This window comes from Saccopteryx leptura, chromosome 3, assembly GCF_036850995.1.
Source record: "Saccopteryx leptura isolate mSacLep1 chromosome 3, mSacLep1_pri_phased_curated, whole genome shotgun sequence".
NCBI classification, from domain to species: Eukaryota; Metazoa; Chordata; class Mammalia; order Chiroptera; family Emballonuridae; genus Saccopteryx; species Saccopteryx leptura.
Genome location: NC_089505.1, coordinates 222,148,053 through 222,165,999, shown reverse-complemented (window position 1 = coordinate 222,165,999; position 17,947 = coordinate 222,148,053). Strand labels below are relative to the sequence as shown.

At 44.3% G+C, this 17,947-nt stretch overlaps 2 protein-coding genes across 4 annotated transcripts in view; one reads left to right on the top strand and one right to left on the bottom strand.

Moving 5' to 3' along the window:
- LMAN2L (lectin, mannose binding 2 like) overlaps positions 1-8,673 on the bottom strand; it is a 35,956-nt gene extending 27,283 nt beyond the window's left edge. For 2 of the 3 annotated variants that reach the window (XM_066377666.1, XM_066377667.1), the window contains exons 1-4: positions 8,465-8,673; positions 7,170-7,288; positions 4,446-4,563; positions 3,567-3,649 (exon numbers count right to left, since the gene is read on the bottom strand). In XM_066377666.1, coding sequence (XP_066233763.1) covers positions 3,567-3,649; positions 4,446-4,563; positions 7,170-7,288; positions 8,465-8,657 — 513 coding nt within the window. In that variant the 5' untranslated portion in view covers positions 8,658-8,673. Of the gene's footprint in view, positions 1-3,566; positions 3,650-4,445; positions 4,564-7,169; positions 7,289-8,464 lie in introns of those variants that run through there. The other variant, XM_066377668.1, reaches the window with a different exon arrangement.
- The window catches only part of FER1L5 (fer-1 like family member 5), a 283,372-nt gene that overhangs the window by 85,256 nt on the left and 180,169 nt on the right, over positions 1-17,947 (top strand). The window lies entirely within an intron of this gene.

Below are 17,947 nucleotides of genomic sequence, written 5' to 3'. Positions count from 1 at the left end.
GGCTGACAGCGTGGATCAATTGAGCTATCCTCATCACCCAGGGCCACGCTCAAACCAGTTGAGCCACTGGCTGTGGGAGGAGAAGGGGAGAGGGTGAGGAAAAGCAAATGGTCACTTCTCCTGTGTGCCCTGACTGGGAATTGAACCCGGGACCTCCATATACTTGGCCGACGCTCTATCCACTGAGCCACTGGCCAGGGCCTACATTTGGAAGTTTTTATTTATATATTTTTTAGATTTTACTTATTGATTTTTAGAGAGAGGAGAGAGAAAGAGAGAAAAGGGGGTAGAAGCTGGAAGCATCAACTCATAGTAGTTGTTTCCTGTATATGCCTTAACTGGGTAAGCCAGGGTTTCAAATTGGCGACCTCAGCATTCCACTGCACCACCACAGGTCTAAACAAGTTTTGTCACCCTTTCCTTATTTGCTCAAAATAATAAAGCAAAACAATGAGACAGTATGGACAATGAGACTGCATGGTCTCTGGAGTCAAACCCTATTTGTGTGTCACTAACAAGTATCTTAGCCTTTCGGGACTTTGGTTTCTTACCCATAATGTAGGGATAAAAATAATATACACTCCAAAGTATTGTTTTGGTAAGTAAATAACACATGTAAAAGTGCATGGAACAATGGCTGGCACTGTACATACATCACAGTAAACTATGTTGTTAACAAAAACACATCTGCTCTTAGCTTCTAAAATAGTTCCAGACTGTTGGGATATAGAAAGAAGTTCACTTTCTATATTCTGCACTGAGTAGAAGCTCTAAGAACCGAAAGTGCACAGATCACATGAGACTAACAAATGTCTCCATTCTTAAGGAAGCCCACTTCACAGAAGAAAACAGTGGATGGGAGGTAATGGAGCATCATAATTAAAAGCAAAGCCTCTGGAATCAGGTGAACCTGTGTTCAAAATCTGACTCTACCTTATATGGACCGTTACCGTGAACATGACACTTAACTTCTCTAAGCTTCTGTTTACTCACTGGTAAAATGGGAAAAATACTACTGACTATAAGGAGAGTTGAAGGAGATTAAGCCAGTATTTGTAAAGTGCTCAGCACAAAATAACTATCTAATAAACAAAAAACTACTTTGTTTTTTTAAGTTTAGTTTTAATTTTAAAATTTGTTTAATAAGTAAACAAATAAGGAAACAAGAACCTGGTGTTGCTCCAGATGTTCTCAATCCTGGCTATACATGTGATTCACCCGGGGAGCTTTGATAAGTAAGGTTGCCTACACTTCACCTAGAACAAATGGAATCAGACTCTCTGAGACTGGGCCTGGACATCAGCATTTTTAAAAGCTCTCTCAGTAATTCCTATATGCAATTGGGAGTGAGAACCATAATAGCTGGTCAGAACATAAGTCCTCCTTTTTACCATCTGAAACTAACTTTTTCAATTAATAGCTATTCTCCTTACAAAATAAGCCTATCAGATCTGCCCTCTCAAACCAGAATTACTAGTAGTGTGTCCGATGGTGAAATGGAGGCTCAGACAGTTTGAAAAATTCATTTTTGGGAGAAACAGAGAGGCAGGTTTAAAACTGTAGTTAGGCCCTGAAGCCCAGACTTCTTACTCAGATACATTTCTAACTACCGCTATTTCCTCAGCACAACTGCAAACCTAGTCATGACATGTCCCTTATTAAGATCCTTCAGCATGGCCCTGGCCGGTTAGCTCAGCAGGAGAGTGTTGGCCCCACATGTGGAAGTTCAATTCCCGGTCAGGGCACACAGGAGAAGCGCCCATCTGCTTCTCCACCCTTCCCCCTCTCCTTTCTATCTCTCTCTTCCCCTGCTGCAGTCAAGGCTCCATTGGAGCAAAGATGGCCCGTTTGCTGAGGATGGTTCCATGACCTTTGCCTCAGGCACTAGAATGGCTCCAGCTACAACCGAGCAACAGCCCCAGATGGGCAGAGCATAAACCCCTGGTGGGCACACTCGGTAGATCCAGGTCGGTGCATGCGAGCGTCTGTCTGGCAGCCTCCCCGCCTCTAACTTTGGAAAAATACAAAAAAAAAAAAAAAAGATCTTTCAGTGCACTTACCCCCTTAGAATACATTCTCGACGCCTTACCAGGAATACCACCCTTCAGACCCTGGACCCACAGTGTGTACGATGAGGATGAGTCACATACACAGACTGCTCTGGTGCTGGTCTAAATAGCCAAACCACCAACCACCCAAGGAGACAATGCTCAATCTAAGTGGCCAGTTAACGTACCCAAGAGAGAACAGTGTTAAAAGAATGCAGTATGAATGGTGGCCCCTGGATTGTGCAATGTGGTAAGACTACTAGCCCCATTTCTCCTTCTAGCCTCATCTCTCTCTGATCCCCTGTTGTTCTCATACTAATTGTCTCTTTTCTTACTTTATCACCTTGACTCATGCTTTTCCCTCAGCATGAAACACAGAGTCTTCATTCTGAAGACTTCAAAGTAAATGTCACTTCCTGGAAAAAAGTCTTCCCCAACCTCCACTGCCACCACTAGCAAAGCCTCAGGCTAGCCATTGTTGCTATGTCCTTCTTTTGCATCCTCTAGCTCCCCCACCAGTATTCTCACACATCAGTGCTACCGAGCTCATGGATCATCTTGCTCAAAATTCCCAGGGCCGTGTCTAGACAAGGCTTGATGATGGTACATTGAAGGGGAACCCAGAAACAACTCTGTAACTGACTCACACAAAAGAGTTTTTTCCTAACTCACGTCTCCCTTGCCATATCCTCTAAAGTGAACTCTGGGAAATGTTAAAAACTATTGAATCTGGGTGTTGCATATACAATGATCTATTCTTACAATTTTTTTATAAGTTTGAAAATTTCCACCAACTTTCAAAAATAAAGTGAATTCTACCTCTATTTCTAATCCTGCCTTTCTTGCTAAATATTATTTAGCTACAGATACCCAGCAACAATCTGTCATTACCATTTTCCCAGCATCTGATGGTAGGGTCACCGGGCAGAAGTACCAATCTGTTGCTAGCATAAGAAAGTACTAAAGAACCCTTACAGTCTCCTAATAAAAAGTAAGAAGCTTCTGCCAACGGCCAGATACTGGGTTCCCACAAAATCCTGAGATTTCACCACTTCCTTTGACAGCCTTTCCTAGAGGAGAAGAGAATTGCTGTTCAAGTCTGAGAAGAGGAAGGAGGGCTGCTGGAAAGGGGAACAAGCTGCAGGAGAACACAGCAGTGAGGTGTTAAGTCATGAGGGAGCTGAGTTACGTAAGTTCAGCTTGCTCCAGTGCAGGTCTAGTAGCCAAATCACCAACCAGCCCAGCATGCTCACTTCCAGCAACCACCTAATATGTGCAAGACAACACCGGGAAGCTAAAGAGAAAGTGCCCATTCAATCATTCACAAAAGACTGTACCATAAACAGCTCTCTCTAGAAAAAACCCTGACAAAGTCATTAACTCTTGAAGTTCAATAGATGAAGAAGGTAGAGGTCATCCCCTTACTTCCTATCCCCTTTTTCCCTCCTGAACAACCTTCCTACAGCAGAGGATGGGGACATCTGTGTGGCTGACCTAAGCTCTGACACTTGCCATTACCTCTTGCTGCTTCTCCTCATTGGGGTAGGTGTCTACAAATACTCCCAGCCCCACAAATTTGTCCATGTTTCCAAAGACAGGCCCTAGAGAGAGAGAACACACATTGAACAATGAAATCAAGCCAAGAGTTGATACAGGAATAATATATCACTACGATGGAGGAAAAAGTAAAATTCAAATGACTCTCAGGCTTCAATTAAGATGAGAAAACATATATAAAAGCACCAGAAAAGTACATGGCCTGTAACAACACCCAATAAATAGCTGTAGCTATTACTGAAGGCAGGGAAAAGAGAGACAGCCACTGCAACCTTGTTCAGCACTACAGCTGCTCCCTGATCCCGATGGTTGCTAAGGTGCCCCTAAAGAATTCTGCTTCACAAACACTTGGTGATGACCAAGCTCCTAAGAGAGATCTGAATTCCCAAGTTTGACTTCTTAATGCAAAGAGATCAGGCTGAATTAGGTGGAGTTTGCCACCTGCTTTGGGCAATGGCTCCCACACAACAGGGAAAAACAGACATTCTTCTAACTCAGGAGTGCTGAGCTCAGTCACCATGAATGCCCGGAAGGAAGCTGCTCACCCAATCGTCAGTGTTCAGGAGAGCCAGTGCTTTCACCTAGGAAACAGGCCAGGTGGGTTCACAGGGTAATCAGAAGGAACTAATAAGCAAGAAATCACCCCTGGATGAGTCAAGTTCAGCTGCTTATGAGGACTCAGGCCCCATTCTAGAGACTAGACAGGCCAGTCTTTATCCAAAGATATCAAGGGAGAGGAAAAATTGCTGGCTTTGTGGGGATGTATCCTTCTTAAAAAGAGGGCGCAGGAAAATGCAGGTCGGTCACACCCTACACAAGAGCAACCCCGGGTCCCAATACCTGGCTGCATTCGATCCTTTGTGTACCAGATTGCCAAGCCATCCCCATGCAGATTCTTCTTCCCTTGTCCATGGATTCTGAAGTGCACCTGCAACTCCCAGTCTCTCAGGAAACATGGCTAAAGTGAAAAACACATGGGGATCAATGACGGGCATGAAATGTGAAGCCCCTCAAGCCCTTGCCAGCAGTCTATAGATTAGGAAAACATAAATGCAGGTAACTTGAGGCTAATGGTCAAAACTGAAATCTAAGACTTGCTAAAATAGAGCCATTCAACTGTATGTGATATTTAATATGAAAAGTGAATAAACCTAATTTTCTTCAATATCTCCCAATAGAAACAGGACAGTACTCCAAAGTTGGAAAAAACATGAGAACACCACATGAGACTGCTATCATCCTATACCAGTCCAGCAAAGCATCTCAGCCTGCAGAGTACTGGTGGCCGATGAACTCATCTGCAGGTTAAGATCACCTCTCTGACAGGAAGACTCTAAAAAGCTTGGATTTAAAGAAGGGCCAAAGCTTCATTCATTGTGAAAGAATATGAAAAATGAAGTCATTATGCAAAAGTTTCCCAGAACCTCATGTCCATGGCCAGGAATTATAAATGCACCAAAGGAGAAAACACCTAACCCCACCACAGAGGCAGCCGTTGGTGGAAAAACTTTAAGGAGGTGGGTATAAATTAGACTCCTGTTTCTTTTTTTTTTTTTTTGAACTGTGCAACAAATGGAGAAGGAGTTAAGTGCTCTAAGTAGTTGAACACTTTCAAGTAGAAACCAGAGTGGGTATTTGGTTCAGAAAGACTTCTAAAGTTCACCATGAAGAAAGAAGAGGAGAACCAGATAGACCAATGGGGTTCAACCAAAGTCTCTCCAAAGATTCTGGGAAATCTTCCAGAAGCGTTAGTATTAGAGAAGTGGATAGTCCAAATGAAATGGGTGCTGATACTTCTGAACTCACCAATGAATCCTGAAATCTCCAACAGCTGACCCTACTCTGATGAACCCAGTCTCTGTGTTGTCACTCTGGGTTCTCATCTTTTTATGGTTACATTCAGATTTCAGGGCAAGAGTACAATTCAGTGGCAGGAAGCTGCCCCACAGCCAGTGGGTGGGCATTATGCCACTGGGAAAATGGCAGGTTCAGGGAGGTTCACACTAAGCCAACAGGTGTCTGCCACTTATCCTTGGCTTCGTGTAGCACAATGCTATCCAGTTTTACTCAACATTATGTTTAACAGTGGTTCTAAAACTTCGTTGTACGTGATTCACATAGAAAACTTTAAAAAATCCCAATGGCCAAGCCATATCTCATTCCATATTGAATCAGAATCTCTGGGAGTGGGATCCAGGCATCAACTCCAATGGACAGCCAAACTTGAGAACCACTGCTCAAACCAATGCTTCCTATCCAAATAATGCAAAAACAATTCTTTCTGATAGCCAGTTATCCAAAATACAGGAAATGTCTGAAAAAGGGTAGGAAAAGTAGAGCCTAGACGAGAATTGCCACTGAGGGTTATGTGGCATCAGCTAGCAAGACAGCAACAAAGTATTGAGCCCCGGTTATAGTCAGAGACCCCCATCAATGAACCTTATAACAGATGTAGAACATAACATATTTTTCTGTGGCCATTTTAACTTTACAAAGCTTTTTAATGTCTATTCTCACAACGACCTTGGTGGGAGAGTTGAACAGGTATCATGAAGCTCATCTGAGATGCAGAAACTGAAAACTGAGAGGTTAACTCACCACCGAGGGCTCACAATGCATGTGTGATAGAGGTAGATCTGGAACCCAAGTCTGCCAACTGGGAACCCTTCATCTCTTCTACCAGAACAAACCGCCCTACATTCTGTCCAGGAATGAGCTCAGCACCACAATCTGAATTAAGAGGCCAGCTTGGGCAAATGGCTCATGTAGAAAGTTCTCTTCTCCCTCTGCTCCTTTAGAATGCTCTGAACATAAAATGAACAGGGAGAGAGATAGTACTCTTTCCTGAGGTTCACATATCTAAAACTAATGATAAAAAAAACACGGAAAAGTGAGTCCTTAGCTTATGCAAACCCAAGAGAAAGTATTCAAGGAAGCCAAGGTTATTCCCACAGGAAAAGCAGTCGTAAAAGATTTAGAAAGACCCCTGGAAACCATTAAGAAAACCAATCATTTTACACTTGTACAAAATCATGAGTGCAGTCACACCAGGAATACTGCATTCACTTCTTGCCACAATACCTCAAGAAAGACAAGCTAAATAAGGTTCAGGGAAGGACAAATAAAATGACCAAGGGCTCAAAGTGGCTTTCAGAGAAAATAAAACTTAAAATTAGACTCCTCAAAGTGAAATAACAAGGAGGGGGGGGACTGGGATGAAGTTTGAGATAAATTTAAAAGACCAATCTTCTACTTTACAAAGCAAAGTAACTAAACATGAGTTAAGTTATTAACCTCCAAGAAATCATACTATCAAGTCAATTAGAAATAAAAGCTATTTCAGAAAACAGAATCAAAATGAATTATTTGCTATAATTAGGGCAATAGAAAGCATTTCCCTAAATATCTGATTTCATTATGAAAGTCATTATAACCTCTGAATGAAAACCCTTGTCATCCACAGAAGACAGACTACTAGAATAGACAGTAAAATTAAGTCAATATGCCCTGGTGAATTTTCTGGGCTTTCTGGGTCACCAATACAGAAGAGAGGAAGATTCTTACCACCCGGTTCCACAGGGCACCCTGTTTACTTTGCATATCTGGGGTAAGGCGAATATACTGGGTCATCACCATGGCGTTGCCCATCAGATTCCACAATGAGGAACCACCAGTACCCACACCTATGGGGAGGAAGTAGATCAGTTCATACTCTTCAACACCAAGCCATTCAGAAAGCCACCACAAAGCCCTTCAAAACCTGGAGTCATCTTTTTTTCCCTTACATGTCAATCTCCCACCTATCACTCATAAATATTAAATCTTTGTCATCTTACAGCTTCCTTTCACCAAGCTCTTCTCAGGTGAAGGCCCTTTAAAGTACATCAGAGCTATCACTTTATCCATTACACAGTACCCATAGCTCAGATCCACTCTTCCCTTTTTACATGTGAGTCAATTGTAGCACCGTGAAAGAAGACAATTCCCCGGTTAAACCAAACCGGGATTGACCCTCAGGTCTCTGGGACTTAATCACATTCTTTAAACAAGCCAAGCATGACTTCACCAGGTACCTCAGATTATGAGCCCCTTGAGAGTGAGAACTGTGTCTGTATAACCCACAGCATTACAGACCCACACAGAGGAGGCACTCCATGCATCTGAAAAGCGAATAATCACCCTTAGCAGTAGTGTATAAGCTCTTGCGCTGGGAGTCTGTGTTTGTTTGCTGTCCCCCTACCCGCACTCCAGTGGGGAAACAGACTAGTGTTAGTTAAGCCATCTGCACCGATTTGGTTCTCTTTGTAGCTAACTATATAAATTTTCGGGTTGATAAGCTGTGCCTACGGTCCTACACCCTAAACAGAGTAAAGCAGCTGGCCTCTTTCATCAATAGGGCTCCTGGCTTGGAGAAGAACAGGTGTTTTAACCAAAAGCAGAATTTTTATCTTCTCAGTTAAGTTTTTACCTCAGCTCTGCCCTCCCGCTTTACTTCTAACACAACTACAGCTCCATCCGGAGACCGGATCACTGTAGTGGCCCGCCATCACTCGCCCCCATTCGCAGTCCCTCTCCCTCCCCTTTGTTCAGGCCTAACCCTGGAGGCACCCAAGAGCCCAGTTACGACTTGCTGGAAACCTCCCGCGCTAAATGCCAGGCAGGGCGGGGCAGGAGGTGGGAGGGAGGTTGATCTCTGCCGCCCCGACTCGTAGGTTCCAAACGCGGCGGGAGTCCCCGTGGTCCCCCACCCACGGCCAGCAGTTTCCCGGCCCATGAAGCCCGTCGCCGCCCGCCTCTCCCCAGGTGCTCAGGTCCTGAAGCCCTCCCCAAGCACTACCACCTCGTCCCGGGCGCCTCACCCTGGTAGGGCTTCGACAGGGAGTGCTCCCTTTTCAAGTACTCGAACGTCCGACCTGCCCCGACTTTTCGGGACCCCGGCCCAAACCCCAACAAAAGGAGAAGGAGCAACATCCTAGACCCATCCCGAGCCGACAAACGCCAGCGCCACCGCCATGGCCGCCACCACCCCAAGGGTCCCAGAGTCGCCGCCATCTTTCTCACCACTGTCCCGTCACCAAAAGTCCGCCCGTGTCACATGCCATTGGCCCATGGAACCATTTGCCCGCATTCCATTGGCTCTCTTCGGTTCCCTGCCCTCCGCAGGTGAGCATCTCACCGATTGGCTGGTTTGGTATCAGTTGCCTTCCCAACCCAGAAAGGGGGCGTGGCCAGGGACCTCATTGCATTTGGCCTGAGCTCAGGAAGGCTTGCTGGGATACCTAGTGATTTGCTTTTTGTCTCTGCAATCTAAAGAAAGATTAAAGACATGGGTTTCTTTTCCTGTGATATAGAATATAAAAAATTTTTTTTGACAGAGACAGAGAGAGGGACAGGGACAGACAGACAGGAAAGGAGAGAGATGAGAAGCATCAATTCTTCATTAGGGCACCTTAGTGGTTCATTGATTGCTTTCTCATAGTACCTTGGGGGGAGGGACCTGCAGCAGAGCAGAGTGACCTGTTGCTCAAGCCAGCGACCTTGGGCTTCAGGCCAGCGACCATGGGGTCATGTCTATGATCTCACGCTCAAACCAGCAACCCGAATGAGCCCGTGCTCAAGGCTGCAACCTCAGGGTTTCCAACCTGGGTCGTCCACATTCCAGTCAGACGCTCTATCCACTGCGTCACTGCCTGGTCAGGCTAGAGTAAATGTAAAAAAATAAAATGTTTATTCCTGTCCTATGCAAATGTTCTAACCTCTCTGTCATAGTACCCTCCTCAGTGTGAGGAACTATCAATCAAGAGGATATGGCACTGAAAAAAATTTGAAGTAGCTGGAAAATTGTCAAGAGAATTAGCAGATTTATAAAAGACTTGAACAGCACTACCAAACAACTTGACCTGATGACATTAACAGAAACTCCACCCAACAACAGCAGAACCTGTATAATTTGTTAACCAGTGTCACCCTAATAAATTAATGTTAAAAAATAGAAAAGACATTCTCTTCAAGTGCAAAAGAAACATTTACCAAAATAGTCTGGGTGAACAAAAACAACAAAATCCCACAAAAACCTTCACAAATTTAAAAGAATTGAAAGCACACAAATGATGTTCTATCCTGATGGAATTGGACTAGAAATCAATGACAATATTTCAGATAAATTTCCAAATATTTGGAAATTGAAAAACTCACTTTTAAATAACTCATGAGGGAGTAGAAGATACCAGCAGACTTAAGCAAATCCTCCAAGAAATGGAACAGAATAATTAACCCTTGACCTGAGTAGCACAATAATACACCCAGTTCCCAAAGCCAAAAAAGTAACATTCATCATAGCTTCCATTCCTCACCAGTTCCACCATGCAATCAATAATTAGGTCTTGATGACTTTATTCCTATTTTGCGAAGCCATCACATCCTGTCCATCCTCCAATTTCTTTGAAACCACATGTGTCCCTAGTATTGTTATGGCCTCCATCATCCACATGGCCATCCAACTAATCTAAACAATCTACTATGCCATTTCCTGAGTGTCGAGGTTAAATAGGTCAAAATTGGTAAAGCTCTTAGAGTAGTACCTGTCACATAGTTAGCACTATAACATTATCATCAGTATTATGAACAGAGCCCTTTTTGGCCATCACCAGTGAGGAAGAGGTTTAGGCCCCTTAACTTGGCACACAAAGCCCTCTGCCATTGGCCCTGGCCCTCCTCAGGCCTTATTGCTCACAGCTCCTTCCCTTCATCTATATGTTCCAGCTTTCCCTCTTCCCTCTCCTTTTCTGGCCCGTTTCTCCCAGAGCCCCACCTTGACTTCCTCAGGCAGGAGCAGGTGCCCCACTCTGAGCAGTCAATGTGCCCCATGCACATTTCTTAGAGGACACTAGTCAGATCTGTGTCTCTGTCTTCCCAATAGACTTAACCAAAGTTAACTCTTTCTTTCTTGAACATAATATATTTAATAAGAGAAATATGAATGCAAGCCTGTTTCATAGGGGATCAATTTTTTTTAATTGAAGCTGTCACAGCCATTGTTCTTTTACACACTCCACACAGAGCAAATGTTTGGTGATAAGACATTAGGAATTGCCATGAATCTATTCGTTGTCACACCCTTGCTTTAACACCATTCATGGCTCTCAATTATCATAGGATAAAATCCAAACTCCTTAGTGTAACATTGAAGGCCTTCACAACCTGGCTCAAATCAGGCTGCACACATGTCTATGTCAATGTGTCACCCTGAATTATGTAGCTCAATTAGCACATTATGTGTTTGTCTCCCCAGCAAGGCTGGAAGCTCCTGGATTACAGAAAACAGGTCTTACTCATTTCCTATCCCAAGCCCCATGCATTTCCTTCCCTCCCTAACCTATCACCCAGCACATAGTAGGGTTAAAGATTTTATTTTATTGATTTTAAAGAGAGGAGAAAGAGAGGGAGAGGGGTGGGAGAGAGGGAAGCATAAACTCGTAGTAGTTGCTTCCTATATGTGCCTTGACTGAGCAAGCCCAGGGTTTCAAACTGGCAACCTCAGGTCAATGCTTAATTCACTGTGCCACCACAAGTAGGGCATTTTTTTTAATTAAGTGAGAGCTGAGGAGGCAGAGAGACAGACTCCTGCATGTGCCCGTACCACGATCCCCCCAGCAAGCTCCCTATGAGGAGATGCTCTGCCTATCTGAGATGTTGCTCCCATTGCTTGGCAACCAAGCTATTTTTTAGCACCTGAGGCAGAAGCTGCAAAGCCATCCTTGGTGCTGGGCCCAACTTCTGGAATTAATCGAGCCATGGCTGCAGGAAGAGGAGAGAGGGAAGGGGGAAAGGGGAAGGATAGAGACATAGATGGTCATTTCTCCTGTGTGCCCTGGCTGGAAATCAAACCTGGGACATCCACACACCTGGTGGCCACTCTACCACTGAGCCAACTGGCCAGGACCACTAATTGTTTTGAATAGAAGTATTTACATTGTATTTCTATGTCAGCTGGAATTTTTTATTGTGGTAAAATATACATTATTTAAAATTTACCATTTTAACCATTTTTAAGTATATAGTTAAGAGGCATTAGTACTTTCATACCTGTCAGCTGGATATCTGATAGATTAACTCAACAGAAGGCTGATTGTAAAATTCATCATGATGAAGAAAAGGGGAACAAAGGAGAGCATGTGAAAGACAAGATGTGCAGGACAGTAAATTCAATGATTTTGTTCAGACTCTTGCAATAGGGAGAATGCTGATTAATGAGGAACGTCTCAAAGAAAAAGAAGGTGGCCTAGTATGGAGTTAGGTCAACAGAGGAGTCATTGTGAGAAAGGATAGAGAGAGTCTTCTCTGAGTCACTGAGGAAAGGTGGAAGTGGGTCTTATCTTGGAATATTCTTTTAGGGTAAGCTATTTCTCAGAATTAAAAATGAGGCATATGGGGAAGAACACAAAAGGGTGAGGGGGATTCCTTGACTGTAGCTGCTTTCTTTCCAGAAGTATGGGGTTCAGATAAAGCTTAACATTGTCAAGGTGTTGAGGGGAGGTGGAGGGGAGGAGAAAAAAGAGCCATGCCCCCTCCAACACTACTCTATACACACCTAGGAGCACCTTCTGAAAGCCCAGTCAGGTCTTGACCTACCATCCTTTCAGATGCTTAATATCCCTCTTTTTCTCCGTGGAATCATTGCCCATGATCTAAGGCTGCACACCTCCAGGGCAGGGGGCATTCATACACAATGTGAGTTGTGTGTCCCAGCAGTTCTTTGTGATTCTTCTACTTTCCTATTTTCAAAGCCAAACAGCTACCTTCACTTAGGAGCACTATGAAGCTTCATGCCCACCTCGCCCCTCATGACAGAGGCTCCAGGGCAGCCTCTTGACTCCTCTTTTCCTCTTCTCACACTTCACTTTCAAACCATGTCATTCCATTCAAATTTACCCTTACCCTAAGCCCATGACCCAAAGCAGAGCCTACCAGTAGCCCTCCCGAAAGCCAGGTACATCATTTCTCCCTTCTTGGGGATCGAAGTCGGGCTTGGATTCAGTTCTCTGAGCAGACCCTGGAGCACAGAAGGGGGCAGTTGCTCCAATATTGACTAGCTACTTTCCAGTGGTGATTTACAAATTCTGGCTTCCCAACAAACCAGTTACATAGCCTGGAGGGCTTTCAGCACAACCAGGTGCCTGGTTCACACTCCCAAACACCTGATTTAGAGGCCTGAGGTAGGGCTCAAGGGATTGGTTTTGAAAATGCCCACCCTCCCAGGGAATTAGATATGCAGCAATTTCTACAACCACAGCGCTCTCACACCCAGGATCTTATTTCAATATCCCAATGTCTTGGTGTGTTGGGTAGTGGTACTCAGTTCAGAGAGTGAATTTCAAACAGGGTACAAAGTCTGAACTGAGAGATAAGATTTAGAAATTTGCTTCGAAAGAATCTAGGGGAAAATTGTGGGGAGGGTAAGATAGATGAAAAAAAAAGGCAGCAGGAAGCCCTGGCCAGTTGGCTCAGCGGTAGAGCGTCGGCCTAGCGTGCGGAGGACCCGGGTTCGATTCCGGCCAGGGCACATAGGAGAAGCACCCATTTGCTTCTCCACCCCTCCACCGCGCCTTCCTCTCTGTCTCTCTCTTCCCCTCCCGCAGCCAAAGCTCCATTGGAGCAAAGATGGCCCAGGCGCTGGGGATGGCTCTGTGGCCTCTGCCCCAGGCGCTAGAGTGGCTCTGGTCGCAATATGGCGACGCCCAGGATGGGCAGAGCATCGCCCCCTGGTGGGCAGAGCGTCGCCCCATGGTGGGCGTGCCGGGTGGATCCCCGTCGGGCGCATGCGGGAGTCTGTCTGACTGTCTCTCCGTTTCCAGCTTCAGAAAAATGCAAAAAAAAAAAAAAAAAGGCAGCAGGATGTTGGTCAAATGGATGTTGAAGCTGGGGTATGGGTATGTGGGTAGTCCTTCTAGCTCTGTATGTTTGAAAGTTGCCACAATAAAAAGCTTTTAAATATCTCCCTTGGAGATGATTAGCAAATATGCTGGGTATGCATTTTATAGTGTTTTCTAAATTTCCTCCAAGGAATGAAAACTGTAATTAACTATATTCTAGTAAAATTCATTGTGACTCATCCATTATAGTGTTGTCATAACTAAAAAGACAGGAGTCTGCAATCTAGAAGAACAGTCAGGGTATGAAATTAGGTCAGAGAATGTCAATTCTGTCCAGGGACCAAGTATTTCTAAGTATTTTGTGTTGGTTATTCAAATCAAGCTTACTCTCCTAACACATAGTTAAGGATTTCCCACTTAACATTCTAGCTGTCTTAGCAGTTTAATTCCTGGAATTAGAATTAGTATATTATTTTATTGCTAATGTTAGTATATTAATTAAGAAATTAGCATTTGTGTTTATCATTTAATTACTTGTTTATTCAGTGTGACTTAGCCTCCCCAATCTATTTACCCTTCAGTGAATTAATAAAAATCAATGTCTTGAGGACCAGATTTCAGACCTGTGGTGATTTGATGAAGTGGCAGAAGTCCCACAAATTAGGGACTACCTCTAGGCATCCAGATGCTTGCTTGTCACAAAGTTGGGGCCTAAGGTTCACCAAGAATTGCAGAATGGGTGAGCAGGAGGAAGGAGAAGTCTGGCATGTTCGAGTTGGAATGGAAACATCTGCCCTTTTGAGATCCAGCTCTACTATATGACCTTGGGCACTTTACATAATCTCTCTGAACCTCAAATCCCTCTCTATCAATTGGGAGTGCTGACTGGATTATTGTGACCCATTACATGAAAGAGTGTATAAGGAATGCATAGGCACACTACGGACTCTAAAGAGTTCTAGAAGTATCCAAATTAGTATTGTTTGTAAGCTTTGTTAAGGCTTACCTGCTTGTGTTCTGAAATGTGTTTGGGAAAGTAGGTTTGGTCTCTTTAGAAGAAAGAACATGTGTCAAAAGTAGGTTTATAAATGAAATAGAAAGCACTGGTTTGTTTGAGGTTATCATTCAGGGATCTGGGGTACAGAGTGGAAATGTGTAACATGCAAAGCCTATCACTGGGGTTTATAATTAGAAAGAGGATAAGCAATGGCTTCAAAGATCAAACAGCAAAGAAAAGGTTTGGGTGGGTATAGTTTTCTTCATTTGCCTCCTGCTGTGGAAGATGAACAGGTGGGGAAGTTCTGAGCCCTGCAGGAGCTGGATGAGTGGAGAAGTACATGGGAACAGCTGAGCTACAGCTGTGGCAGAAGCCAAGGGACAGGGTAAAGGAAGTTGGAAACTTACATTCTGGAAGCAGGCAGAGCCCATCACCACAGGAATGGCGAGCTCTTCGGATGAGTGGAAGCCATGGGGTCAAGGGAAGCCACCTTAGGGCTTTCAAGTTTACCTGGCTCAAAGTCCTGAGCCAGCCTGATGACAGCTACTTTCAAAAAGCAGATTGAGGCCCTGGCCGGTTGGCTCAGTGGTAGAGCGTCGGCCTGGCGTGCAGGAGTCCCGGGTTCGATTCCTGGCCAGGGCACACAGGAGAAGCGCCCATCTGCTTCTCCACCCCTCCCCCTCTCCTTCCTCTCTGTCTCTCTCTTCCCCTCCCGCAGCCAAGGCTCCATTGGAGCAAAGTTGGCCTGGGCTCTGAGGATGGCTCTGTGGCCTCTGCCTTAGGTGCTAGAATGGCTCTGGTTGCAACGGAGCGATGCCCCAGATGGGCAGAGCATCGCCCCCTGGTGGGCATGCCGGGTGGATCCCGGTCGGGCGCATGCAGGAGTCTGTCTGACTGCCTCCCCGTTTCCAACTTCAGAAAAATACAAAAAAAACCCCAAAAAACAAAAACCCAAAACAGATTGAGCCTGACCTGTGGTGACACAGTGGATACAGTGTTGACCTAGAATGCTGAGATCGTTGGTTCAAAACCCTGGGCATGCCTTGTCAGGGCACATAACAAGAAGCAACTACTATGAATTGATGCTTCCTGCTCTCCCACCCTTCTCTCTCTCTCTCTCTTTCTCCTCTATCTAAAAATCAATAAATAAAATATTTAAAAAAAGGAAAAAAGCAGATTAAAGGTTATTGGCTCTAGGAGCAAGCCAAGAAGTCAAGTTTAGACTAAACATTAATGGATAAAAACTGAAGATTAATACATAGGAGTGTGATTGCAAAAATGTTGTTGTATGTCTTTAAATTGTATTCCATTCAGTTTTTCTTTAAACAATTGGACCCATGCATGCTATTTTGTAATAAAGGTTTCTATTTTCTATCATGAAGACTTGTACAATATCTCTTGGTTTCAACATTTCTCAATGAAAATGATAGCTTGGAATTCACTGGACATAGACAGGTCTGGGCTTCAATTCTTGTCTCGGCTGACCTTACCTAGTTGTACTACCTTCGGAAAGTTATTCAACCTCTTTGGGACCCACTTTTTCTATCTTTAAAAGGAGAATTATAACAACACCTACCTCACAAATTGCTACAAATATTTAAAGGAGGAAAGACGTGGAAGGCACAGTGTCTGGCACATAGCACTCAATCAATGAGAGATATTTTTAGTGTTATTTATTTATTTTATTTATTTATTTTTTTACAGAGACAGAGAGAGAGTCAGAGAGAGGGATAGACAGACAGGAACAGAGAGAGATGAGAAACATCAATCATCAGCTTTTCGTAGCGACTCCTTAGTTGTTCATTGCTCTCTCATATGTGCCTTGACCACGGGCCTTCAGCAGACTGACTAACCCCCTGCTCAAGCCAGCGACCTTGGGTCCAAGCTGGTGAGCTTTGCTCAAATCAGATGAGCCCACGCTCAAGCTGGCGACCTCAGGGTCTCGAACCTGAGTCCTCTGCATCCCAGTCCGACGCTCTATCCACTGTGCCACCGCCTGGTCAGGCTATTTATTTATTTATTTATTTTTAATATTTTATTTATTGATTTTTTTTAGAGAGAGAGGAGTGAGAGAGAGAGAGAGAGAGAGAGAGAAGGGGGAGGAGCAGGAAGCATCAACTCCCATATGTGCCTTGACCAGGCAAGCCCAAGGTTTCGAACCGGCGACCTCAGTGTTCCAGGTCGATGCTTTATCCCACTGCACCACCACAGGTCACGCCTATTTATTTATTTTTGAGAGACGTAGGGAGAAAGAGTCAGGAACATGGAGCTGCTCCTGTATATACCCTGACTGGGGAATCGAACAAGAACTATTTTTATTGTTATTTGTGCCTTCACATCTAGATTTCAATGGCAGCTTCTTAACTGGACTGTCCCCCACCCCATCTACCCATCATACCGCCAACAATTAACCTTCCAAATTTTTAGTTTCTATCATATCATTTCCCCAAAATAACTTTCTATTCCTCTTTACTTGGATTATAACTAAACTCTAATATATATAACAAAAAGAACAAGCAAAATAAATTATACTAGATACAGGTAACAGAATGATAATTACCAGAGGGGAATGAGGGTGTGGAAGGATGAAGAGGTCAAATAATGTGGTGACAGAAGGAAACTAGACTTTGAGTGGTGAGCACACAATGGAGTATAAAGATGATATATTATAAAGCTGTACACTTGAAGTTTATATAATGTTATAACCAATGTTACCCCGATAAATTTAATTAAAAATAATAAAATCAGTTAAACATTTTTGCGTATTAAAAAAAGACTCAAAAAGTTTTTAGGCCAATGTCATGACTTTGGCTCTTACTTTATTTTTATTTTTTTATACCTTGTTTATTGATTTTTAGAGAAAGGAGAGGAGAGAGAAAGAAAGAGGGGAGAATAACCAGAAGCATACACTCGTAATAGTTGCTTCCTATATGTGCCTTGACCAGGCAAGGCCAGGGTTTTGAACCAGTGATCTCAGTGGTCCAGGTCGATGATATGATTAACTGTGCCACCACAGGTCAGGCAGATTTTCCTTTTTTTTTTTTTTTTTGTATTTTTCTGAAGCTGGAAACGGGGAGAGTCAGTCAGACAGACTCCCGCATGCGCCCGACCGGGATCCACCCGGCACGCCCACCAGGGGGCGGTGCTCTGCCCACCAGGGGGCGATGCTCTGCCCCTCCGGGCGTCCAGAGCCACTCTAGCGCCTGGGGCAGAGGCCAAGGAGCCATCGCCCGGGCCATCTTTGCTCCAATGGAGCCTCGCTGTGGGAGGGGAAGAGAGAGACAGAGAGGAAGGAGAGGGGGAGGGGTGGAGAAGCAGATGGGCGCTTCTCCTGTGTGCCCTGGCTGGGAATCGAACCCAGGACTTCTGCACGCCAGGCCGACACTCTACCACTGAGCCAACCGGCCAGGGCCAGATTTTACTTTAAAAGAAACTGAGGGCCTCTGGAAGGTTTAATTAGTGAAGGTTTATAA